At 38.8% G+C, this 26,351-nt stretch overlaps 3 protein-coding genes across 3 annotated transcripts; all 3 read right to left on the bottom strand.

Moving 5' to 3' along the window:
• Nucleotides 1-1,881: 1,881 nt before the first annotated feature.
• Nucleotides 1,882-6,253, bottom strand: LOC109996934 (cytosolic sulfotransferase 3-like). Its single transcript, XM_020651271.3, has 8 exons — nt 5,969-6,253; nt 4,381-4,535; nt 4,146-4,274; nt 3,440-3,540; nt 2,843-2,969; nt 2,652-2,749; nt 2,405-2,579; nt 1,882-2,307 (listed from the first exon to the last, which is right to left on the bottom strand). The coding sequence occupies exons 2-8, from the start codon at nt 4,514-4,516 to the stop codon at nt 2,195-2,197; spliced, it is 879 nt and encodes a 292-aa protein (XP_020506927.2). The 5' UTR covers nt 4,517-4,535; nt 5,969-6,253; the 3' UTR covers nt 1,882-2,194.
• Nucleotides 6,254-8,779: 2,526 nt separating this feature from the next.
• Nucleotides 8,780-13,965, bottom strand: LOC109996935 (cytosolic sulfotransferase 3-like). Its single transcript, XM_020651272.3, has 8 exons — nt 13,701-13,965; nt 12,113-12,267; nt 11,878-12,006; nt 11,172-11,272; nt 9,827-9,953; nt 9,636-9,733; nt 9,389-9,563; nt 8,780-9,291 (listed from the first exon to the last, which is right to left on the bottom strand). Exons 2-8 carry the CDS (start codon nt 12,246-12,248, stop codon nt 9,179-9,181), a joined length of 879 nt encoding a protein of 292 aa, XP_020506928.2. The 5' UTR covers nt 12,249-12,267; nt 13,701-13,965; the 3' UTR covers nt 8,780-9,178.
• A 2,531-nt stretch (nt 13,966-16,496) lies between these two features.
• On the bottom strand, nt 16,497-19,127 carry LOC109996928 (cytosolic sulfotransferase 3-like). Its single transcript, XM_065957393.1, has 7 exons — nt 18,976-19,127; nt 18,734-18,862; nt 18,410-18,510; nt 17,555-17,681; nt 17,353-17,450; nt 17,106-17,280; nt 16,497-17,008 (listed from the first exon to the last, which is right to left on the bottom strand). The coding sequence occupies exons 1-7, from the start codon at nt 19,109-19,111 to the stop codon at nt 16,896-16,898; spliced, it is 879 nt and encodes a 292-aa protein (XP_065813465.1). The 5' UTR covers nt 19,112-19,127; the 3' UTR covers nt 16,497-16,895.
• Nucleotides 19,128-26,351: the final 7,224 nt, after the last annotated feature.

Below are 26,351 nucleotides of genomic sequence, written 5' to 3'. Positions count from 1 at the left end.
TGCTCCAGCCAAAGGTTTACAGTCATTGGACATTGTGTGTCACTGTGCATTCAGTTGTTGCTGGTTGTGGATGCCTTACTCCTCACTGTGACTTGTAAATAAAATCTTGTTGGCCATCCTTGAAGGTATGCAGGTATAAACACTGCCTGAGTCTTATTTATAAAACTCTTTTTGGTTCAGCTCCTACTTATTTGTGTACATGCCTCCAAAGAACCAAAAGCCATTATGCCCTGCATTTATTTTTGCTGCCCCTTCAAGGACCTTTCTCCAGAATGATTTGAAACTGTCAGGTCTCATTTCTCTTGAAGCTTCGGCTGTTAAATTACAAAAAAGTGAAAACATTGAACAGTGCCTGTGTTTTTCAATTGTCATCTGTGTTCACAACGTCTGCACTTTATTTGCACAATTAAATTGTAAATAGACTTGAGCTTGTATAATGCTTTTACACAACTATCCATTCACACATGATGTTAGAGGCTGCCATGTAAAGTGTCCATCAGTATTAACTTAGCCCGTTCATTCACACCCCTCCCTTTTTAATTGTTGGTTTCTCGTCACTTATTGTTTGTAATCTGTAACTCAAGTTACTGTAATTAAGACATTTTTTGGGTACTCACTATTATGAGTCTATTTCTAAGCCTGTACTTTTACTCATACTTAAGTACTCAAGTAGTAATCTACTTAGTTACTTTCAAAATCAAAATTGAGTACTGAGTATGATTTGAATTTAAGGTCTAGTTTGTAAGATGTATGGGGATTTTTTTTGGCAAAGATGGAATAAAGTATTTCTGAGAATGATTTGATTATAGTTTAATGATCTGAGAATAACAATACTTTTGTTTTGGTTACCTAAGAATGAGCCCTTTACATCTGCAGAGGGAGAAGGTCCACTATGTTGCACCACCTAACAGTAGCCCTGAACAGGAAAACCAAACACTGGCTCTTTTACTGCAACTGCAGGTTGTCCTGCACGCTTGAAATGGGAAGAATCGGATACATTTGCAATCTGAAAGCTCACGGCTGACATAAAATCCAACAAACTGGTCCTTTAAAATTCAAAGTTTTCATCTGCATTGTTGTAGCCAATAAGGCTATTTGATAACAAAAAGGCAAAAGGAAACCAGAGGATACGGATTATAAACACTCCAAAATGCTGCAGCAGGTATAGCTGTGGTAACTCGCCACGTACTGACAATTTGCCACCACCGTTAAGCATTTGATACTGAAGCAGGTGTCTTTTAGCAGCTTTATCTCACATTGCCAGAAAGTCTTAACATGTGAAATGGGTTTTGGGTTGGGTTTGATGCAGAAACCAACTACTACTACACAACTACTTGGTTAGTTGAAGTCAATGTTTTGGGTTTCAATAACTTTGCTATGTTACAAATGTCACATGATGTCACTGAAGAGACTCAACACGAAACTCAAATTAATTTGTGATTTGAAAGAGACATGACAACAGTCACATGACAAAAAGGCCCTAATGTGCCTTACACTGTACATCTTTTATATCATCTTGGTTTCATTGGACATGAACCTCAGTCTCCTGGGTGAAAGTCTATCTATCCACCTCCACCTGCTTCATCTTAAGACTTTCTTGCTCTTTATACTACCTCAACAGTGTCTCATACAGCCACAGTGGTTTTTACATTGAAGTCACTTGAAAGCCAGGTGCGTCACTTTCAGACGTGAATGGCATCTACATGTCAAAGTATCCTGTTCTTTTTTGGAGTTCTCCAGGTAGCAAAATCGAGTTTCTCAAGATCGGGATAAGGGATTATCCCAATTTCTGAAATCTGGATATGATGTTTACATGCACAAAGACAAAAACAGTGTATTTAAAAACCAAATAAAAAAGGGAAACTAAAGACTATGTAAATGCAATCACTGAAACTCATGCACATGTATTTATTGGCTGCAAGCTGATTTTACAACAGTACTTTTCCTTTTTCAGTTCCGCTCCTAAACCAAGGGCGCGTGAAGGAAGGGTCACAGTTCAACTGTGATTTGTTGCACCACTAGTAGCAGTATAAATAATAATATCATACAACTTGTCTCAAGTGACACATAAGAGATACGTGGCAAACATTGTTAGCATTAGATTTGGACCAAGACGACCAACAATGTCCTTCTGCTACCAGGCAACTATGAAATGAATATTCTTTTCAGAAATGAAACACATATTCAGTCCTGCTCAAATTTCAGTGCGGAACTGCAACGTGTGGTCCTTCATCTTTTTCTTATAGTCTTCATCAAACTCTTCATTCTGAGCCACAGTGAAATGGTTCCTCCAATCACTAACCTTTCCTGAGGAACCACAGAGAATCTATCAGCTGTTATGACGTAGAATGGAGATCTGTTTGTATCATGTCACCCACATTAGGTTATTTACTTATAAGCTTACCTTTTCTCATGAAAGGAGAAATGTTGTAATCCATTACAGAGAGCGTAGAGTAGTTGACCATGCTGTTCTTCTTTATATTATCAAACTGAACTTTCCCTGCAACTATTTCCTTCTCCTCAACAGAAGGAGACAAACCAAGAAAGCTGCACAGTTTGTCTATTTCTCGTCCAGTATCCTGGAAGTAAATGATAAGATTTAATCATTGTTTTACTATAAACCAAAGTGAGAAGGAAAAAGATTGTATTACCTCCAGCAGATCTTCAAAGAACATGTAATGAAGGTTTGAATAAGTCTGCTTCTTCTTCCACCATCCGTTCACATGGTCATACCAGGATCCAAACACCACTGAGACCACAATTAGACACAAAGGAGTTATTACTTTAATCCAGTGAATATCTGTTCCATAAAAAAAGCTTTAATTTGTATCATATTTCATACTCTTTCCCTCCATGAATCTGTGGAAGAAGCTGTTCCAGTCTCCAGGCTCTGGCTGAGCTTGGTTCATGCGGTCAAAATGATAATAAGAGACCACGTTGTCTTTGGCATTGCGGGCCACGTAGATTATCTGCAGGAAGAGAAATTGGATAAATGCACACAGCATGTGCAGACATGGATCATGCTTTACATTTGGATGTGCAGGGAACTCTAGATTGCATCCCATATGGATTCAGGGATGGAGTACAGACAGACAGATCCGGGTTATATCTCTTCTTCTCCTTTGCGATTCATCTGTATCTTTTCTTCACTAAATTATTGTAAAAAAAAAAATGGCTTGTGGATTAAGAGTACGACTCACTGTGTGATTGTTCCGTATTGATATATTTCGTATACACTACCTTACTGAATAATAACAGGCATTATCCATTATTTCCCTGCACACATTACTTTATTCAATATACTACATCTTCACTTGTTGGAATGAAACAAGATTTTTTTTGTGGGATTGTTTTTTCACATTTCACCCTCTTAGGATTCTTCCAAAACTTTGCTAAGTCAGAACTTTGTGTTTCTGTGGCTGAAGATGGATGTACTGACCCTGCAGTTCTGCTCCCAAAAAGACTTTGGCACAAACTGGATGGGGAAATGAGTTTTAATGAGCCGAGGAGAGGTTGGCAGCTTGTCTGCTAGGTCTTTTCCTGTGACAAACAGAAAAAATGGAGCAGGCAAAACTCTTAAACTTTAAGATGCTCAAGAAGATAAACATGATACCATGTTAGAAACATGGCACTAATAAGGGCCTGTGTCCACTAACTGCTTTTTTTTTGCACTGGCAACACCTACAGCCTGAATTTCAATAGCACTTCTCACAAAATAGACTCATACACACCGTCATAGCCAGACTCCAGACTGACTAAGTGCCCCAAGCAAGGAAAATGTTGGGAGAATCTCAAAAAGTTGACATTGGAAGTGCTGCATTTTTAAAAATTTTGATTGGTCAAAAAGGGAGAAGAAGAGATATTGATGAGCCTGTATTTAAAAAGTAAAAAAGTAAAAAATAAAAAAAATCAATCAATCTGAGAGCGATGTGATAAAAGAATAAATTTGACCCTGAAGGCATTTTTGGTTTAGGAGTTTTGCGCTAACAGCGTTGGTTTTGTGAAGAAAATGAGGCTGCCAATGCAAAAAAGAGAAGAAAAGCACACTGGAAATAGGCCCTAAGAGAGACATGAAACCTTTTCATAAAATTATAACGTGCATTTCAAAGCTATAAAATGCAAACATGTTTGATTATTTGTTATACCTTTCTTTGAAGCCACGCGGGCTGTCTCCAGGAAAGGCACTCTTTCATAGATTGGGATGGATGTCTGACGCTCTGGAGCTGTTTGACCAAAATACAGCAGGTCGAGGATGTAAGAGACCCATGTTGTTCCTGAAAGAAAGATGGAGGAGAGAGGAGAGTAATACCCCATTTCCCCAAAACTTGTAAACTCATGTCATCTGATTCATAAAACACTTTCTGTCATTTGTGTACTGACCAGCTTTAGGATAAGTTGCAATAACTATGTCATCTGGCCTGGCCTGGAAGTTTTGAACGTTCTCCCAGTTGTTTGTGAAATAGTGGCTCATTGAGACTCCATGGAAATCAAACAGTTCTGGCCGAATTGAATCCATCTTTTGTGTAAAGAGTAAACTATGTAAACAAAAACATAAAATCAGAGAGTGGGAGAACTGATGAATGTAGCATGTTCAGTTTCAGACGCTGAGTGTTTTAAAAGTAAGTAAATATTCTTCGGAGTGTCATGCAAAGAATCTCACTCAAAAGATAAACACACTGTTCTGCCCTAGAAAGGCAAAAGGCAGTAACTTCAATTTTTTCAAAAATGAGTTTTTGTCATTTTTGGAACATTACAGATGTGCTTTATTATGTGGACAGATAGCTTGAGTCAATTGTGTTGTTTTTTTGAGTAAATAGTAGGTTGAATTTGCCTTAACTTCCAAAAGCCCTCGAGAAACCAAGGCAGAGTCCTGTAACTTCACTCATAAGGGTCTGTGCCTTATTGTAGCATCTAGAATGCTCAAACTGAGTTAAGGTCTTCTGCCTTTGTTTTACTGCGGCTCAAAGTGAAGTTACTGTTTTACTGCAGTGGAGTTAAGGTGTTATGCCTTTGTTTTAATATTTGTCATCAAGCACTTCTGACACACACCGTAGCTTGACTAAAGTGTAGCAAAGAAATAGTGTTGTATGTGTTATTTTAACCATGCAACCAAGTGAAATACAGTATCAAATGGAAGTTAATGCCTTTTGCCTTGGCATGACCCCGTATTATTGTACAGGCAATGCAAAGGCAGAGTACCTTAACTTTGAAATAAGGGTCAAAGGTCATGTTTGAGCTAAAGATTTTTATGAACATTAATAACAAAGAATTGCCACATTTCCAATATTCTGCCTGCAACTCATTTGGCTGGACAACAAAAAGACTTTAAAGTCATTTTTCTCAGTTCTACACTCTGGCGAGTTAAGGTCTTTTGCCTTTGTAGAGCCTTTGTTTTCACATATGCACTCTGGATAATATCTAGATATTTACAGGAGGACTTCTCCGGAGATTCTCCCGAACTAGCCGTTCACATATGCTCCTAACAGCGGGGGACTTTCCCTGTCAGAGGGGAGGGGGCGCAGGGGACAACGCGGAAGTAGCGGCCGAAGCAACAGAGTCCGCTACACAACGTTATAATGAGAATATTTGCCTTTATATCAATGCTATGTTTAGTCCAATGGAATGACAACATCCACAAAAGAGTGGAGAACAACATACTGACGAACAGAAAACATAATGCAGCCGTTTAATTACAGAGATCGTAGAGGTCGCGTGCAGACACTTTAGCCGGTCACTGTATATAAACGTCATTCTCTTTCTATTGGCTCAAGTTGAAATCTCCAGAGAATATGCTGCCGCGTTCAGACATCAGCTCCTCCGGATTATCTGTGGAAAAAATACTAGGGGTCTGGCTGGATAAACTCCGGGAAACATCGGAGTAAAACATTTGGCTGTTGCATTCCGTATGTGTGAAAAGGGTTTAGGGCAGTGTTGCTCTAAAAATTAATAGAAGAACTTAGAAACATACCTTGTGTGTGGATCAGACTGTCTGATCACTTGGGTCCCCTGAAAGGTTGCTGTATGAATCCAATCTATTATTATTATTATTTGTATTTCAGCAGACAATTACACTCTTCTCTTGCTCTTTTCCTGGAAAAAGCTGTCGTCCTATCTCTCTCAACTCATTGCATATCCCTGGTTACACTGTAACTGTTGACTCAAATGTCTATTTGAGGGTTAGGGTTAGCCTAACCCTAACCCTAACCAGTTAGACGAAATTCAAACTCCTCCCATCCTTTTAGAGTTGTCCTTAAAACCTAGTCCCTCTGAACTGTGGTTCAGTTTATATTGACAGACTGGAGCTGGTTTCAGATATTAAAACCTGGATGTTCTATTACTCTCATACCCACATTTACTACTGCAGAGGAAAATAGGTTTCTTTAAATATTACACATTCAGTCACACATTCACACTCAGTCTTCTCACCCTTTGGGAATCATCTAGCAGTTCATGGTTTCAACTGAAACAATCTTGCATCACAGTAATTCTCCTTTGGACATATCACTGAGTATATACCATTGACACGTAAAGTTGGGATGTTGTGTAAATTGTAAATGGAAACAGAATGTAATGATGTGCAAAACATAGGAAACCCATATTTAATTAAAAATAGCACATGTCCATTTTAGATATGAATCCAGCAACACTTTAGAAGAGTTGGGATATGGTCATGTTTACCACTCTGTGGAATCACCATCACCTCTTCTTTTAACAAATATCTGTTGGTGTTTTGGGAACTGAGGATACCTGCGAGTCGTTTCAGAAAGAAGGGCCCTCTCCGAAAAGCCATAGTTCAGTATGTGTCAGTCACAACTTTTTTGAAAGGTAGAGCTGGCAATTAAATCATAATGCACAAATATTTTTTAAGAAAATTTCATTTTCAGCATTTCATATGTTGCCTTTGTGCTATTTTTAATCAATTATGGGAATTTGATGGTCTACAAATCATCAAATTTGTTCTATTTATTTATTACACAACATCTAAACTTTTTAGGAAATGCAGTTGTAGATTTGAAGGTCTGTTCTTACAATTTAAGAAAATAAGATCAAACTTTTTTTGTAAAGTAACCTACTTTTGCACAGATACATGAATATATAACAATATTTTCATTCCATACCAGATTTGATGACAGTTAATTCCAACCAATCTAAATGTATTAGTTAGGGCAGTAAGCATTTCACGAGGGCTGATGTTTAACAGCGCTGGGACTGTGATATGTGTCACTTTACCTCAGTCACATTTTATGAAATTGCATGAGCAGCACTCTCTTCCATTCTTCTTGTGCTCAGGGATCTCCCCAATCACTTGTATGATCATGCTGCCATCTCCTGGACAAACCCAGGACAATAATGTGTATCAAATTACCACTCTTTGCCCTTTTGAGCATTTCACTAACTGCAACACAGAAATAATTCCTACTGGACAATTATGCAAAACCCTGAAATTCTTTGTTTCTGAAAGCTAGTTCTATTAATTTGAATGTGTAATAAAATAGTCTTCACAACTATAATAATGTGTAGTGTAAGTGACTTAAAGGTACAGGAGATGATCTTATTTCTCAAGACATTACTGTCTTTAAAGCCACAGACTCCATTGAGAAAAGATGAAGAAAGACTTAAGTTTGTCAGAAGAGCTTCACAGAGAGAAAAGGTATATGCTAAATCATGCTATGCTAACATTAAATAGACCTCTCAGCTGGCCTGATAAATTGTGTAACCTGTGTGCCCCTTGACAGAGTTCCAAAGAGACAGATGTTAATGTACACTTGAACCTGATCACAGAAGCACAATTGTCTGAAATCAAGCCAAGAAATGATACAGTGAGACTTTAATTATCCAACGTATGAAACAGTGGATGTTTGTTCCTATAGTTAACCTGTGACCAACGTTAAACATTAAGCTATTACCCTTTATCAGTCGGATGCTATTCTCTCCAGGTTTTTAAAGATTCATTATCACTTCAAAGAACAAACGTTGCCAATGAACAACTCGGTTTTTGATTACCAAAAGTTGTTGACCTCCAAACTGGGTGGTCAAAGTTCTGTCTGTCTGGACTGTCATCGTAATTGCAAGCAGATCTCCATAGAACATACAAACACTACTTAAACCAGGGGTCTCCAACATGATGCTTGAGTGCAACCAAGTTTTCAGACCCATGGCAAGAGGTTCACAGATATGTCCAATGAATTTGATGACATAAATGTACCTTCAAAGCGTCTTCCATCTTCAATTCAATCAAAAACATAGATGTCCTCACCCCAATAAGAAATTATCTGATAGGCTTATCAGCTTTCAATTACAAAGGTAATGCTCCTGTCAAGTTTGTCAATGTCTGACTCTGATCCTAACCAATCACAGAAATGTTGCAGAAACTTTAGTTACCCTAGCGTAGCCAAAGGTAGACGTTTGATGCCATTAGCGAGCCCATTTAGCCGAATTTATGATGAAGAAGGAAGGCGACCATGCCCAGAAAGAAACAGAAAACATTATATTTCCACAGTGATGGGAAAAGTGAGCCGCCATGCTGGAAATCCTGTCTCAGCCAGACGTTCAGTCAACCTAATGACATACTGAGAGCTGGAGCTGAGGCGAGTTTTAAACCTCTTGACAAACCCCTTCATCATGACGCCTTTCAAACAGGTTAGCTACCAGCCTAACTGTGGATAGCATGTATCTTTCATAAAATAAAAATGGATGCCTTATTAAAAAAAATCACCCTCTGTACAGTGTGCATGTGGACAATAACTAATCAGACTGATTTTTTTTTTTCATACCAGGCATTTATTTTTCAAGACCGGAGGTTGCCCGCTTGTATACGTTTAATGACTTCACTTAAGCAATGTGGTGTGAGTAGCTCTCAGCCACTTTCATTTTCAAAGTAGCTGTCTGGTGAAAGAACTCTGGAGACCCAATGTTACAGTGTTACAATTGTTACAATTCCCTAAGCAGACGCTTTTATCCAAAGCGACGTACATCAGAGAGCAAGTACTAATCCATTCATACACCACCGAAGCAGCGGAAGCAATGCAGGGTTAAGTGTCTTGCCCAAGGAGACACATCAGACATGTTGCTCAGCTGGGGTTTGAACCCTCGACCTTCGACTTTTTTACCGTTTAGTTATACAGTATGTTTCCTTTTGGGTTAGTTCTATACATATACAGAGCCTGTTCAGTCTTATTCACATTTCAGTGCGGAACTGCAGCGTGTGGTCCTTCATCTTTTTCTTATAGTCTTCATCAAATTCTTCATTCTGAGCCACAGTGAAATGGTTCCTCCAATCACTAACCTTTCCTGAGGAACCACAGAGAATCTATCAGCTGTTATCATGTAGAATGGAGATCTGTTTGTATCATGTCACCCACATTAGGTTATTTACTTATAAGCTTACCTTTTCTCATGAAAGGAGAAATGTTGTAATCCATTACAGAGAGCGTAGAGTAGTTGACCATGCTGTTCTTCTTTATATTATCAAACTGAACTTTCCCTGCAACTATTTCCTTCTCCTCAACAGAAGGAGACAAACCAAGAAAGCTGCACAGTTTGTCTATTTCTCGTCCAGTATCCTGGAAGTAAATGATAAGATTTAATCATTGTTTTACTATAAACCAAAGTGAGAAGGAAAAAGATTGCATTACCTCCAGCAGATCTTCAAAGAACATGTAATGAAGGTTTGAATAAGTCTGCTTCTTCTTCCACCATCCGTTCACATGGTCATACCAGGATCCAAACACCACTGAGACCACAATTAGACACAAAGGAGTTATTACTTTAATCCAGTGAGTATCTGTTCCATAAAAAAAGCTTTAATTTGTATCATATTTCATACTCTTTCCCTCCATGAATCTGTGGAAGAAGCTGTTCCAGTCTCCAGGCTCTGGCTGAGCTTGGTTCATGCGGTCAAAATGATAATAAGAGACCACGTTGTCTTTGGCATTGCGGGCCACGTAGATTATCTGCAGGAAGAGAAATTGGATAAATTACCTGAGAGCTTCTCATTAATTAAGACATCATTTGCATTTTTTTGACAGGTTGTACTGCTTGTCTAGCTTTTCAAACTGTATCTCTATTCACTTTGTGTGAGTGGAGCCTTTAACAAGCCAAAACTAGTGAGCTATAGTTGTGAAGACATGTAAGGAAAGGGTAATTTACATGGTTTCTAACAGCAACAATATGCGGACGTCTCTTCTCAACTGTACTCATTCTGCACTGTAATTGAAGCCAATGGCACAGAGGCAAATTAAACCTAGTATTTTTCCTGGCTGATTTGATAGCAATTGGATAGCTCTCTGCATAGCTGTTCACACCTTGCCAGATTATGAGTCTCCTGTGATGACTTTTCCAACTCCATATTCAATAAGCACTGAGCCTTATTAATCTTCAGCAGCCTTTTAAAGTGTTTAAGTGATACTAACAAACGGTGAGGCATCCCACAGCACAGAGAGGGAGTGGGCTGTGCTAATGTGGCAAAGAGGAGAAGGAGGGGGATTATGGCCTGATGTCATCAAGTAATAAAAAACTTGGTTTGATCATGAAGTCTGATGTTCCTCTACAGCTCTCTGATTATCGGAGAATATAAGGACTACGCTGCTGACTGGATTCTCTGTTAACACTGACATAAAGATCTGCGTGATTATCACCCAGATGCACATTACTAAACATCTGTCTCATTACTGCACTACATAATCATAAACTGTCATTAACTGGTCGCAGATCACAACTCCGCTGCACACAGCATGTGCAGACATGGATCATGCTTTACATTTGGATGTGCAGGGAACTCTAGATTGCATCCCATATGGATTCAGGGATGGAGTACAGACAGACAGATCCGGGTTATATCTCTTCTTCTCCTTTGCGATTCATCTGTATCTTTTCTTCACTAAATTATTGTAACAAAAAAAAAATGGCTTGTGGATTAAGAGTACGACTCACTGTGTGATTGTTCCGTATTGATATATTTCGTATACACTACCTTACTGAATAATAACAGGCATTATCCATTATTTCCCTGCACACATTACTTTATTCAATATACTACATCTTCACTTGTTGGAATGAAACGAGATTTTTTTTGTGGGATTGTTTTTTCACATTTCACCCTCTTAGGATTCTTCCAAAACTTTGCTAAGTCAGAACTTTGTGTTTCTGTGGCTGAAGATGGATGTACTGACCCTGCAGTTCTGCTCCCAAAAAGACGTTGGCACAAACTGGATGGGGAAATGAGTTTTAATGAGCCGAGGAGAGGTTGGCAGCTTGTCTGCTAGGTCTTTTCCTGTGACAAACAGAAAAAATGGAGCAGGCAAAACTCTTAAACTTTAAGATGCTCAAGAAGATAAACATGATACCATGTTAGAAACATGGCACTAATAAGGGCCTGTGTCCACTAACTGCTTTTTTTTTGCACTGGCAACACCCACAGCCTGAATTTCAATAGCACTTCTCACAAAATAGACTCATACACACCGTCATAGCCAGACTCCAGACTGACTAAGTGCCCCAAGCAAGGAAAATGTTGGGAGAATCTCAAAAAGTTGACATTGGAAGTGCTGCATTTTTAAAAATTTTGATTGGTCAAAAAGGGAGAAGAAGAGATATTGATGAGCCTGTATTTAAAAAGTAAAAAAGTAAAAAATAAAAAAAATCAATCAATCTGAGAGCGATGTGATAAAAGAATAAATTTGACCCTGAAGGCATTTTTGGTTTAGGAGTTTTGCGCTAACAGCGTTGGTTTTGTGAAGAAAATGAGGCTGCCAATGCAAAAAAGAGAAGAAAAGCACACTGGAAATAGGCCCTAAGAGAGACATGAAACCTTTTCATAAAATTATAACGTGCATTTCAAAGCTATAAAATGCAAACATGTTTGATTATTTGTTATACCTTTCTTTGAAGCCACGCGGGCTGTCTCCAGGAAAGGCACTCTTTCATAGATTGGGATGGATGTCTGACGCTCTGGAGCTGTTTGACCAAAATACAGCAGGTCGAGGATGTAAGAGACCCATGTTGTTCCTGAAAGAAAGATGGAGGAGAGAGGAGAGTAATACCCCATTTCCCCAAAACTTGTAAACTCATGTCATCTGATTTATAAAACACTTTCTGTCATTTGTGTACTGACCAGCTTTAGGATAAGTTGCAATAACTATGTCATCTGGCCTGGCCTGGAAGTTTTGAACGTTCTCCCAGTTGTTTGTGAAATAGTGGCTCATTGAGACTCCATGGAAATCAAACAGTTCTGGCCGAATTGAATCCATCTTTTGTGTAAAGAGTAAACTATGTAAACAAAAACATAAAATCAGAGAGTGGGAGAACAGATGAATGTAGCATGTTCAGTTTCAGACGCTGAGTGTTTTAAAAGTAAGTAAATATTCTTCGGAGTGTCATGCAAAGAATCTCACTCTAAAGATAAACACACTGTTCTGCCCTAGAAAGGCAAAAGGCAGTAACTTCAATTTTTTCAAAAATGAGTTTTTGTCATTTTTGGAACATTACAGATGTGCTTTATTATGTGGACAGATATCTTGAGTCAATTTTGTTGTTTTTTTGAGTAAATAGTAGGTTGAATTTGCCTTAACTTCCAAAAGCCCTCGAGAAACCAAGGCAGAGTCCTGTAACTTCACTCATAAGGGTCTGTGCCTTATTGTAGCATCTAGAATGCTCAAACTGAGTTAAGGTCTTCTGCCTTTGTTTTACTGCGGCTCAAAGTGAAGTTACTGTTTTACTGCAGTGGAGTTAAGGTGTTATGCCTTTGTTTTAATATTTGTCATCAAGCACTTCTGACACACACCGTAGCTTGACTAAAGTGTAGCAAAGAAATAGTGTTGTATGTGTTATTTTAACCATGCAACCAAGTGAAATACAGTATCAAATGGAAGTTAATGCCTTTTGCCTTGGCATGACCCCGTATTATTGTACAGGCAATGCAAAGGCAGAGTACCTTAACTTTGAAATAAGGGTCAAAGGTCATGTTTGAGCTAAAGATTTTTATGAACATTAATAACAAAGAATTGCCACATTTCCAATATTCTGCCTGCAACTCATTTGGCTGGACAACAAAAAGACTTTAAAGTCATTTTTCTCAGTTCTACACTCTGGCGAGTTAAGGTCTTTTGCCTTTGTAGAGCCTTTGTTTTCACATATGCACTCTGGATAATATCTAGATATTTACAGGAGGACTTCTCCGGAGATTCTCCCGAACTAGCCGTTCACATATGCTCCTAACAGCTGGGGACTTTCCCTGTCAGAGGGGAGGGGGCGCGGGGAACAACGTGGAAGTAGCGGCCGAAGCAACAGAGTCCGCTACACAACGTTATAATGAGAATATTTGCCTTTATATCAATGCTATGTTTAGTCCAATGGAATGACAACATCCACAAAAGAGTGGAGAACAACATACTGACGAACAGAAAACATAATGCAGCCGTTTAATTACAGAGATCGTAGAGGTCGCGTGCAGACACTTTAGCCGGTCACTGTATATAAACGTCATTCTCTTTCTATTGGCTCAAGTTGAAATCTCCAGAGAATATGCTGCCGCGTTCAGACATCAGCTCCTCCGGATTATCTGTGGAAAAAATACTAGGGGTCTGGCCGGATAAACTCCGGGAAACATCGGAGTAAAACATTTGGCTGTTGCATTCCGTATGTGTGAAAAGGGTTTAGGGCAGTGTTGCTCTAAAAATTAATAGAAGAACTTAGAAACATACCTTGTGTGTGGATCAGACTGTCTGATCACTTGGGTCCCCTGAAAGGTTGCTGTATGAATCCAATCTATTATTATTATTATTTGTATTTCAGCAGACAATTACACTCTTCTCTTGCTCTTTTCCTGGAAAAAGCTGTCGTCCTATCTCTCTCAACTCATTGCATATCCCTGGTTACACTGTAACTGTTGACTCAAATGTCTATTTTGGTTAGCCTAACCCTAACCCTAACCAGTTAGACGAAATTCAAACTCCTCCCATCCTTTTAGAGTTGTCCTTAAAACCTAGTCCCGCTGAACTGTGGTTCAGTTTATATTGACAGACTGGAGCTGGTTTCAGATATTAAAACCTGGATGTTCTATTACTCTCATACCCACATTTACTACTGCAGAGGAAAATAGGTTTCTTTAAATATTACACATTCAGTCACACATTCACACTCAGTCTTCTCACCCTTTGGGAATCATCTAGCAGTTCATGGTTTCAACTGAAACAATCTTGCATCACAGTAATTCTCCTTTGGACATATCACTGAGTATATACCATTGACACGTAAAGTTGGGATGTTGTGTAAATTGTAAATGGAAACAGAATGTAATGATGTGCAAAACATAGGAAACCCATATTTAATTAAAAATAGCACATGTCCATTTTAGATATGAATCCAGCAACACTTTAGAAGAGTTGGGATATGGTCATGTTTACCACTCTGTGGAATCACCATCACCTCTTCTTTTAACAAATATCTGTTGGTGTTTTGGGAACTGAGGATACCTGCGAGTCGTTTCAGAAAGAAGGGCCCTCTCCGAAAAGCCATAGTTCAGTATGTGTCAGTCACAACTTTTTTGAAAGGTAGAGCTGGCAATTAAATCATAATGCACAAATATTTTTTAAGAAAATTTCATTTTCAGCATTTCATATGTTGCCTTTGTGCTATTTTTAATCAATTATGGGAATTTGATGGTCTACAAATCATCAAATTTGTTCTATTTATTTATTACACAACATCTAAACTTTTTAGGAAATGCAGTTGTAGATTTGAAGGTCTGTTCTTGCAATTTAAGAAAATAAGATCAAACTTTTTTTGTAAAGTAACCTACTTTTGCACAGATACATGAATATATAACAATATTTTCATTCCATACCAGATTTGATGACAGTTAATTCCAACCAATCTAAATGTATTAGTTAGGGCAGTAAGCATTTCACGAGGGCTGATGTTTAACAGCGCTGGGACTGTGCTATGTGTCACTTTACCTCAGACACATTTTATGAAATTGCATGAGCAGCACTCTCTTCCATTCTTCTTGTGCTCATGGATCTCCCCAATCACTTGTATGATCATGCTGCCATCTCCTGGACAAACCCAGGACAATAATGTGTATCAAATTACCACTCTTTGCCCTTTTGAGCATTTCACTAACTGCAACGCAGAAATAATTCCTACTGGACAATTATGCAAAACCCTGAAATTCTTTGTTTCTGAAAGCTAGTTCTATTAATTTAAATGTGTAATAAAATAGTCTTCACAACTATAATAATGTGTAGTGTAAGTGACTTAAAGGTACAGGAGATGATCTTATTTCTCAAGACATTACTGTCTTTAAAGCCATTGACAAAAGATGAAGAAAGACTTAAGTTTGTCAGAAGAGCTTCACAGAGAGAAAAGGTATATGCTAAATCATGCTATGCTAACATTAAATAGACCTCTCAGCTGGCCTGATAAATTGTGTAACCTGTGTGCCCCTTGACAGAGTTCCAAAGAGACAGATGTTAATGTACACTTGAACCTGATCACAGAAGCACAATTGTCTGAAATCAAGCCAAGAAATGATACAGTGAGACTTTAATTATCCAACGTATGAAACAGTGGATGTTTGCTCCTATAGTTAACCTGTGACCAACGTTAAACATTAAGCTATTACCCTTTATCAGTCGGATGCTATTCTCTCCAGGTTTTTAAAGATTCATTATCACTTCAAAGAACAAACGTTGCCAATGAACAACTCGGTTTTTGATTACCAAAAGTTGTTGACCTCCAAACTGGGTGGTCAAAGTTCTGTCTGTCTGGACTGTCATCGTAATTGCAAGCAGATCTCCATAGAACATACAAACACTACTTAAACCAGGGGTCTCCAACATGATGCTTGAGTGCAACCAAGTTTTCAGACCCATGGCAAGAGGTTCACAGATATGTCCAATGAATTTGATGACATAAATGTACCTTCAAAGCGTCTTCCATCTTCAATTCAATCAAAAACATAGATGTCCTCACCCCAATAAGAAATTATCTGATAGGCTTATCAGCTTTCAATTACAAAGGTAATGCTCCTGTCAAGTTTGTCAATGTCTGACTCTGATCCTAACCAATCACAGAAATGTTGCAGAAACTTTAGTTACCCTAGCGTAGCCAAAGGTAGACGTTTGATGCCATTAGCGAGCCCATTTAGCCGAATTTATGATGAAGAAGGAAGGCGACCATGCCCAGAAAGAAACAGAAAACATTATATTTCCACAGTGATGGGAAAAGTGAGCCGCCATGCTGGAAATCCTGTCTCAGCCAGACGTTCAGTCAACCTAATGACATACTGAGAGCTGGAGCTGAGGCGAGTTTTAAACCTCTTGACAAACCCCTTCATCATGACGCCTTTCAAACAGGTTAGCTACCAGCCTAACTGTGGATAGCATGTATCTTTCATAAAATAAAAAATAATATAATAATAATAAAAAAAATCACCCTCTGTACAGTGTGCATGTGGACAATAACTAATCAGACTGATTTTTTTTTTCGTACCAGGCATTTATTTTTCAAGACCGGAGGTTGCCCGCTTGTATACGTTTAATGACTTCACTTAAGCAATGTGGTGTGAGTAGCTCTCAGCCACTTTCATTTTCAAAGTAGCTGTCTGGTGAAAGAACTCTGGAGACCCAATGTTACAGTGTTACAATTGTTACAATTCCCTAAGCAGACGCTTTTATCCAAAGCGACGTACATCAGAGAGCAAGTACTAATCCATTCATACACCACCGAAGCAGCGGAAGCAATGCAGGGTTAAGTGTCTTGCCCAAGGAGACACATCAGACATGTTGCTCAGTTGGGGTTTGAACCCTCGACCTTCGACTTTTTTACCGTTTAGTTATACAGTATGTTTCCTTTTGGGTTAGTTCTATACATATACAGAGCCTGTTCAGTCTTATTCACATTTCAGTGCGGAACTGCAGCGTGTGGTCCTTCATCTTTTTCTTATAGTCTTTATCAAATTCTTCATTCTGAGCCACAGTGAAATGGTTCCTCCAATCACTAACCTTTCCTGAGGAACCACAGAGAATCTATCAGCTGTTATCATGTAGAATGGAGATCTGTTTGTATCATGTCACCCACATTAGGTTATTTACTTATAAGCTTACCTTTTCTCATGAAAGGAGAAATGTTGTAATCCATTACAGAGAGCGTAGAGTAGTTGACCATGCTGTTCTTCTTTATATTATCAAACTGAACTTTCCCTGCAACTATTTCCTTCTCCTCAACAGAAGGAGACAAACCAAGAAAGCTGCACAGTTTGTCTATTTCTCGTCCAGTATCCTGGAAGTAAATGATAAGATTTAATCATTGTTTTACTATAAACCAAAGTGAGAAGGAAAAAGATTGCATTACCTCCAGCAGATCTTCATAAAACATGTAGTGGAGGTTTGAATAAGTCTGCTTCTTCTTCCACCATCCGTTCACATGGTCATACCAGGATCCAAACACCACTGAGACCACAGAACATTACAATAAGACACAAAAGGAGTGTTAAGTGTGATCCAGTGAATATCTGTTCCATAAAAAAAGCTTTAATTTGTATCATATTTCATATTCTTTCCCTCCATGAATCTGTGGAAGAAGCTGTTCCAGTCTCCAGGCTCTGGCTGACCTTGGTTCATGCGGTCAAAATGATAATAAGAGACCATGTTGTCTTTGGCATTGCGGGCCACGTAGATTATCTGCAGGAGGAGAAACAGTTAAATTAATCCAAGAGCTCAACATTAAATACAACATGATTGGCTGTTTTCCCCAAAGAATATCTTAATTGACATGATAGACAAATTTACATGTGGTGTATGTGCAATGGGTAGCCTGCTTTTTTTAAAGAAGGCCTTGCTTATTTCAGCAAAACAATGCCAAAACCTATTCTGGACATGTAGTATGCCATTGAGCAGCTGAGATCATACATGAAGCAGGAATGGTAAAACAGTGGAGATTCAAAATAACAGAAATTGGTTGCCTCAGTTCCCAAAATGCTTACAAAGTGTTAAAAGAAAAAGGGATGCAACAGACAAGTAAACACGACCCTGTCCCAATTTTTTGAAACATGTTGCTGGCATCAAATTCAAAATGGGCATAGATGGGCATGCATTTCCAAAAACAAAGTATTTTAATCGGTGTAAAAACTGGCAGGTGCAGGACATCAGGCCATGTTTCCAAAAATGTAAGAATATGAAAAAGAGAGCAAATTCTAAATTATAAAAGTGAAAGAAGGGGTTCATTAAAGTAAAGTAAAATAAAGAAAAACTTACATTTGTCCTATGATGGACAACATGGGCATACCAGGTGTAACCAGGGTCAAAATGTTGTGTGGGATAAGTGTTCATATTTACCCCATTTGGATACTATGTAGCTGACTAGTTTTTCTTTGTTTTGTTGCATTAATGTTTTTGGAAGATGCACTTACCCTACAGTTCTGCTCCCAAAAAGACTTTGGCACAAACTGGATGGGTAAATGAGTTTTAATGAGCCGGGGAGAGGATGGAATATTGTCCGCTAGGTCTGTTCCTGCAAGAAGATGAAGGAATAGCATAATAAAAGTCCTCATCCTTCAAAGTGAATAAGAAGCTTCTTGACTGATGCAGTCTTTTAAAGAAAATGCAACTTAATGGAAACATAACAACATGAAAAGGGATAGGACACTTTTGAAAATAATTACAAAATTCACAACATTGAAATCACAACATTGTCTGCTCCAGCCTAAAAAAACAAGGATATTTGTTTGGTATACCTCTGTCCAAACCTGGGAAGTCAATATCCAGGAAAGGCACTCTTTCATAGATTGGGATGGATGTCTGACGCTCTGGGGCTGTTTGACCAAAATACAGCAGGTCGAGGATGTAAGAGACCCATGTTGTTCCTGAAAGAAAGATGGAGGAGAGAGAGGAAATAAAATCCTGATCCCCAGCCTTTATAATCACAACCTTTGATTCCTAAAACATTTAAATCTGATTGAATTGTTTGTTCACTGACCAGCTTTGGGATAAGTTGCAATAACTATGTCATCTGGCCTGGCCTGAAAGTTTTGAACGTTCTCCCAGTTGTCTGTGAAGTAGTGGCTCATTGCAACTCCATGGAAATCAAAAAGTTCTGGCCGAGGTGAATCCATCTTTTCTTTAAAAAGGGAGAACACTAGGTAAACATAGAGAACACAGGATCAGAGAGTGGGAGAAATCAAACTGCAAAGAAACTGAGATTCCTGTCTCACCAGTTCAGCCTCCTCATTTAACCCCAAATAACAACATGCTGTGTGCCCTGTGGCAGGCACTGATCAATCATTGGGAATTGTCCAGCAGTTTGCTTGGTTTGAACTAAAGCCATCTGGCATTATTTTTCTTTTTAATGTGTCACTGAATAAACTCCATAAATGTTCTCAGTTTTCTTTTTAGATTAAAACCTATATTCTGGCAAACTGAGAACATTTAGGTCTGTAGTGGTCAGAGTGAACTTCCGGTTTCAAAAGAGTTCAGATAAAAATTCTTGGCCCGTTTTCAAATAACTTTTGTACAGAGAGAGGGGAGGAAGTGTGGACATGGGAGGAAGTCTGTGTGTATGTAAAAGGTCACATATTATGCAAAATACAATTTACCTTGGTTTATTTACGTCAATATTTATGGAGGACTAAAAGTGCCAAAATGAAATATATAAATATATAATTAATTAAATCATTAAATGTGTCATCAATTATTTAATATTGGAAATAAATCAACAAATATATAAATAAATATCTAATTATTTAAGTAATTAAATGCATGTTATTAAATAATTAAATAATTATTTAAATGTGTCATTAATTATTTAAAATTGGTAATAAATAAATAAATAATTTATGAAATACATAAATAATTAAATAAATGTTTAAATAATTATTTAAAATGTTCATTCATTCTATGTAAAAACACATCTATTTATTCCACTATTTATTTAATTATTTCATGTTTCCTGCTCCAGCAGTGCATCATGAAATAATTTAATCTGTCATCCTCTCCCATCAAACTCAGTGGGCGGGATTAACGCTGGAGTCACAAACCATTGCTTTGGTCTTGCAGGGTTGCCAGACTAGGCGATTTCCCGCCAAACAAACAAACATGGCAGCAATCACAGAGGATCTGCATGAGCTCTCATGTGAGTTGATAACAGATATTTTAGACCTGGCAGAGAATGTTGACGCTGGAATTTCGGACTCTGAACATGTGGCTAGCAAAGCAGAGGGATTTATTGAAGTTCTTGGAGTTATTTCCGCTCTCTCTGACTAATAATATAGAGTATACGAATAAATGGATGTGTTTTTACATCCCCTCCCCCAGGTGGGTGACACTCCCACAGCTAGGTGTTTGTTCTGCACTCTGAATCTGGCCTTCTTAACGTTAACAAAAGGGAATGGAGCGAGAAAGCCTGAGCCACCCAAACCCCTCCAGAGAGGGGCGTGTTCGAACACAGCTCACTCGCATTTAAAGATACAGCCTTTAAATTTGAAAGGAAAAATGATTTGACCTTAATCGTAATTATCGATATCAAATGATATGACATTTTTAGTCCTGTACTGTAACCATTTGGAGGGGCTTCATTATCAAAGTTCTCTTTTCAGCCCCTTGAACTACAAGATGGTGCCATTACATGTGTTGAAGATATGGCACTGGCCTTGAACCCAGGTGAAGAGTGATAACTGTTAAAAAACGGAGCCAAACTCGCATGCATCACAACCACAGCTGCCAGAATAATTGGTCTCCCCACACCCAGTCTAACAGAACTGAACAACAGGGCCATCAGATGCATTGAACCCTCAATAGAATAGAACATCACACACACGGTTAACATCCACCTCAACCCACGTCCCTCAGGACGGAGGTACAGAGCACTGAGGTGCAGAAAGGCTTGCATTGGGAAAAGCCCGATCCCTGCTGTTATTGCTGCCCTGAACAAAAGGCCTCTCTGAACAGAGTGGGAAGTTTTGATTGTTTTTTTTCAACTTTGTTTGTTTACACAAAACTTTACACCCTGTTTTGTGTATGTACTGTTCTTACAGAACATATGACCCAGGTTGGGTAGAAATTGAGAGGAATTCAACTAAAGTTGGCGTCTAAATTTGGTCTAGTGCCCTCTGGATCAGTTTTGTCCTACCAGTGCCCCCTAGAGGCAAGTAGGGATAATATTAAACATTCCAACGGCCAAGAATTTCCCCTGCTGCCTTTTGAGGGCTACAGATTTCAAGCTTTGAGTTTGCACCTGACCACAAGTAACATTACCATTTTGAGAGTGTAAAGATTTCTCATTAATCTCTGCTGCCAAGACCAGGTAACAGTCCAACAGCCATATGGTTCCAGGTACAACATCCAAGATTGACTGCCAGCAGCTTCAGGAAGGCTTGCCATGTATGTGATTGAATTGTCAGCAATAGCTCTGGCATCCCGCATTCTAAAAGGACCTCCACAGACCCTGTCAATGAAAAGAGGTCTGATACAGGAGACTGAGATGGCAACGTTTTTTACCCTACATAAACTCCACCTTTTGGACTGGTGGAAGTGAAACATTGTGATAATGAGTATTTGGGCTTTCGGACTTGCAGAAATCTCCTGATATTTGCAGGAGGAGCTGTATGTGTGAACGCAAACAACCAGATTTTTTGTTCAGACTTCACTCGTTGAGACCTTTTTCAAATCTGAGTGAGTTGATGTGAGAACGCGGCAGGATTTTCTCCGGAGAACTCACCTCCAGCAAATGGGAGTGGGGAGTGATGTTTGTGACATTTTTTGATTTTACCATCAACAGTTGATGGGGGGGGGGGGGGGGGGGGGGGGGAGCAACTTTACTTAGGAGGAAATGAAGAATGGTTGGGGACCTTTGCAGAGGTTGGTATGGCTGTAAGCGAGCGGCAGACTGTGGCCACTGAATATGTTTTAACACCATATTTATTTGCTCGAACATGTAGTTCTAATTATTTCATTAATCAAGTGTACTCTTAAATATATATTGTACACTGAAAAATAGTTGGACCTACTTGTTGCTTCAGTTGGTAATTAGCAATTGAATTAAGTGTTCAAGTTAGATTAAAACAACTGGATTACGTTTGATGTAATTAACAATTTGATTTATTTCAAACAAACAATTTGCATTCATTGGAATTAAATCTAAATCAATTCAATCAATTCAAATGATTTCAACTCAATAATTTGCTTTGGCTAGAAAATATCAACTTCAATATGAATACAACTTTTACACAGAAAGCAGTTTAAAGTGATACTTCATGAAACTTGTTATTTTTTGAGATGTAACCATCATAGTTTTCTTTTAACCTGCCTCTCTGAATATGAACAGTTCATGCCTTCGTTCTGAATGCTTGCTTTCTTACTGGGAGGTCTGAAGTCCTCCATACAGGTTTTGGACTTTTAGAGACATCTCATGCTGCTCCAGCTGTATGAGAATTTTCTGGAACACTTCAGAAGTGAAACAAATAGGTTTAGGATAGTCCAAATTAAGTCCATAAGAAGTCAAACCATAGCAGCAGGGCACAAGCAGAGGCTACTGAAGTTATTTTATGCAGCGGCTGAACAGCCTCAATGACAAGACCAATCTTCAGATGGCTCCTGCAGTCCTTACCCCTCCTTCCCAATGACAAAAATTGCCATCGTGTTTTGCTCCAGGGACCTCTGAGCATCATCTCCTACTGAGTCCTACAGACAAGTACATGAATAACTTGTATCATTGTAACTTGTAAAAATGTATCATATACTGGTTGAAAATGTGGGAGTACCCTCAATGACTTCTCGAGATTAAATAAATGTTGAACAATTTAGTTTGGGGGGGGAAATTAGCCTGTAACTTTAAACTTGGTAACGTGACTATGTGAGATCTCATTTGGTCAAGCGAATTTATTTGATAATTAAATAACACATTGTAACAACTAAGGGGCCTTTTAATATTTGGAAGTAACACAGGTGATTTGATCACAAAATATAATTAGGTGTTGAATTTGATTGATTTTAAGAAAATGCCATTGGAAAGACGTTGACGTGATGTCATGCACCAGAAACCTAAATGATTGGCTTTCACTGAAATGACAATTGCAGTTTGAGGGTCTGAGGTACATCACCTTCTTCCAAGCCTTCTCTGAATCATTTAGGTGTTCATTGGCAAACTTCAAACGGCCCTGTACATGTGCCTTCTTGAGCAGGGGGACCTTGGAAGATGTAGGATTTCAATCCGTTACAGCATAGTGTGTTACCAATGGTTTTCTTGGTGACTGTGGTCCTTGAGATCAATACCAAGCTCCTCCAGTGTAGTCCCACTGAATGACCACAAGGGTTCAGTCTACTAATACCCCTTTTAAAAACTCCATACTGAACTGTGGCTTTTCGGTAAGACTCAGAATTTAGGCACCACTTCAAAATGGGGTATTCACTGTGAACTATATAGTAAGTGGTGTGTTATTTCAGACACAGGTAAAATGAAAAACATAACAGAATCACAAAGGAAAGGAGAAGATTTCAGCAAAGGTCTTTGTGAGACATAATATAACATGAAGTTCTCGCTCATAATTTTTCTTGAGCACAGTTCCACTGCCATCAATCAGACTGTAAAGACTTGACAATAGATTTTGTAATATGACTGTTTCAAATCCACATCTATTTGTTCATGTGACATTTGACTGTTACACTGTCAGTTTTCTGACTGTTCAGTGCTCAGGTAAGACAGCAGTATTGAATTCTCTGCTACCCCTTAACAAGGAGGCAAATGAACTGTTCTTTACCACCAGGTGTTACCAATCAGCAATCACTTCCCTCAGCAACTGAGAATCATTGAAACAGCAGCTCTGAGCTCACAGAGACACCACAGAGAGACTGTGAAAAGCTGAAGTTTTGATTGCAGGTATCAAAAGGTTTTGGTTGACCGTCAATGTTTTATTTGTCAATCTGCAACATTGTTCCTGAAAAACCTTCTTGTTTTTTATGTTTTGCAGCCTCTTTGGGACAGTTGAGATATTTTTCTTTAACTGTATCCAGAATTGACTTTATAGCAGCAGAATGAGGTGAGTAAATGGCTGATGTATTGTGATGTTTAAAACTATGTGGTGTTTATTTTTTAAAGAAGTTTGGCAGATTTCATGTCTGCTGATTGGAAGCATCACCTGTGGGAGAAGGTAAAATCCAAAAGTCCAATGATGATTAAAATTCTGTTGGTCTGAGATGAATTGTAGATAATGTGTTTTATCTTTTCCCCCTTTAGGCTCTGGGTCAGACAGTGTTGTACAAAAGAGGCCACTGTCAGCTGTTGGGTTTTTTTGGGATTCAGGAAGAGGGGAGAGTTCTGACCTGGACAGCAGCTCCTCTATACCAAGTCTACACAACCAAAGCCCCAACATGGCTGTGGGTAAAACCAACATGTTGGTTATGGGGCTGAGGTCTACACCAGCCCTGAGATTGTTAAATATGGGGTTGCTTATGCTCTGCTCCAGGCGGCAGCTATGGCAGTAAATATGTTGGCGCTTACGAACCGGAGTGCTCTTATGTGTCTGTTTCTGCTCCTCGATGAGAACTGGAACTCTGGATCGGCTACAGAGTACGGTGCAAGTGTTGGAGAGCCTCAGCCAGTGTTCAGTGACGTGTCTGATCTGAAGCCAGTCTACTCCTTCAGTTCTCGTACACGCTACTAGAGAGGATGAGCAATGTTTGCTCAAACCGGCTACAGCCCAGGATCTGCTGTTCTCCCACCCATGCCAGTTTACAAACCCCTCATGAAGACTGTTTCTAAGCAACTCAGTCCTGCTAAAGCTCCAATTAAAAAGAGGTTACTAATAAAACTCCAACTTGCTTGTGTGCTGGTTTTGCTGACTAGTGTTTTCTCTTGCAGGTCTCCATGTTTGGCTGTCTGACTGATTCTTGGTGTTAATGCTTGCTTGAATACCAATCAATTTTTTGTAATGGCATCCGTTGAAGAAATTCCCTCCTGTTAAAGCACACCTTAAAATGGCCACTTAGGTCTGGTCTTTAACAAAAGAAAAACAAATGCATGACTTTTTTTTTTTTTTTTAAATATGCAGAGGCTTATTGCAAGGACCTGTGCCACTTGAACAACCCTTGCTGCATTAAAAAAATGGCCCTCTGGAGAACCTACTAGTTCTAAGCAGGCAAGGGCTAGAATGTTCTGACCAGTCCTGGGCTTTCACACTCTAATGTGAACATGTAAGTTTAACAGTTAAATCAGAAAAAATGCTGTGACTGCATATGTAATCAAATAATTGGTTACATAACAGAAATGCCCAACTAACTATTGCCATAACTCTGGGTTGCAAATAAGGGGACATGATGCACCCCTTGGTCACATGAAATGGAGTAACAAAGTGTAACACAATAGCTTGCAAGTATTCAAAATGGAATGATTCAAAGGTTTCTTGAATAAGGTTGGCTGAGCAGTCTGTAAAGTCAAAGGTAATACAACTATTTTCCTCTGCTTTTAGCTGAGGGTTACAACCCTCTGGAGGACTGCAGAAGAATTTTTGTTTGGAAAGTTGTGCCGTTTCTGAATTAAGAGGAACACTGTTAATGCAGATTGTATTAGATCCTACCTAATGGTTTAAGGTGTGGGGGGGGGGGGTGGTTTCCACAAAATATTAGTAATCAGTAAAAAGCTCTAAAATCCCAAACTGAACTTCAGAAAGTAGACATTTTCTTCAGTTGCAAGATGTTCAAACATCACATTTAAAGCATTTTCCTCAGTGATTACATTCAAGTTTGGATGATTTAATGGCCTTGTTAGTCAATCTTGAAGTTGCTGTCATTGTATCTACTTGATAAAGGGAGGTTTGACCCTTGATGGCATTCAGTACATGTACACAGGTTGATTGATTATGGTCAATTGAAATTACAGTGGTTCCCTCCCATTATGACAACTTTTAAGACACTGAACCAACTCCTTTCTGGGACAGTGAATGCCACCATAATACATTTTCATGTCACAGACCCTTAAACATTGGTTTAATCTTACAGGCTCACTTGCAAATCAGACAGTACATTTTGGAACAGAGAGTCTTAGCCTGAAGTCATTCAGCACTTCATGCTGGTTACAATAAAGAGCAAATGGCTTAACATCCCAAATGTTCAGTCACATCTTTCACTGACAAAGATCATGCCAAAACAATCCAATTACTGAGGCAGTTGAGATGCTGCTTTGTACATGGGGTGCCAAGAAAAAGTTCAGTGCATGAGCTTTTTTAAATTAAAAAAAAACACACCCTTAAGCTAGACAAATGAAGGTTGTACTTTTCAGCGGCTGGCAACGCTACATAAACACATTTCTATCGTGTTGCAATTGGGTTCAAATGATTCCCTTCAATCCATTTGCAGTTAAGACAT

The sequence above is a fragment of the Labrus bergylta genome, chromosome 7 (assembly GCF_963930695.1).
Source record: "Labrus bergylta chromosome 7, fLabBer1.1, whole genome shotgun sequence".
NCBI classification, from domain to species: domain Eukaryota; kingdom Metazoa; phylum Chordata; class Actinopteri; order Labriformes; family Labridae; genus Labrus; species Labrus bergylta.
Note: the sequence above shows the minus strand (reverse complement) of the source record. Positions and strands in the feature narration are given on the sequence as shown.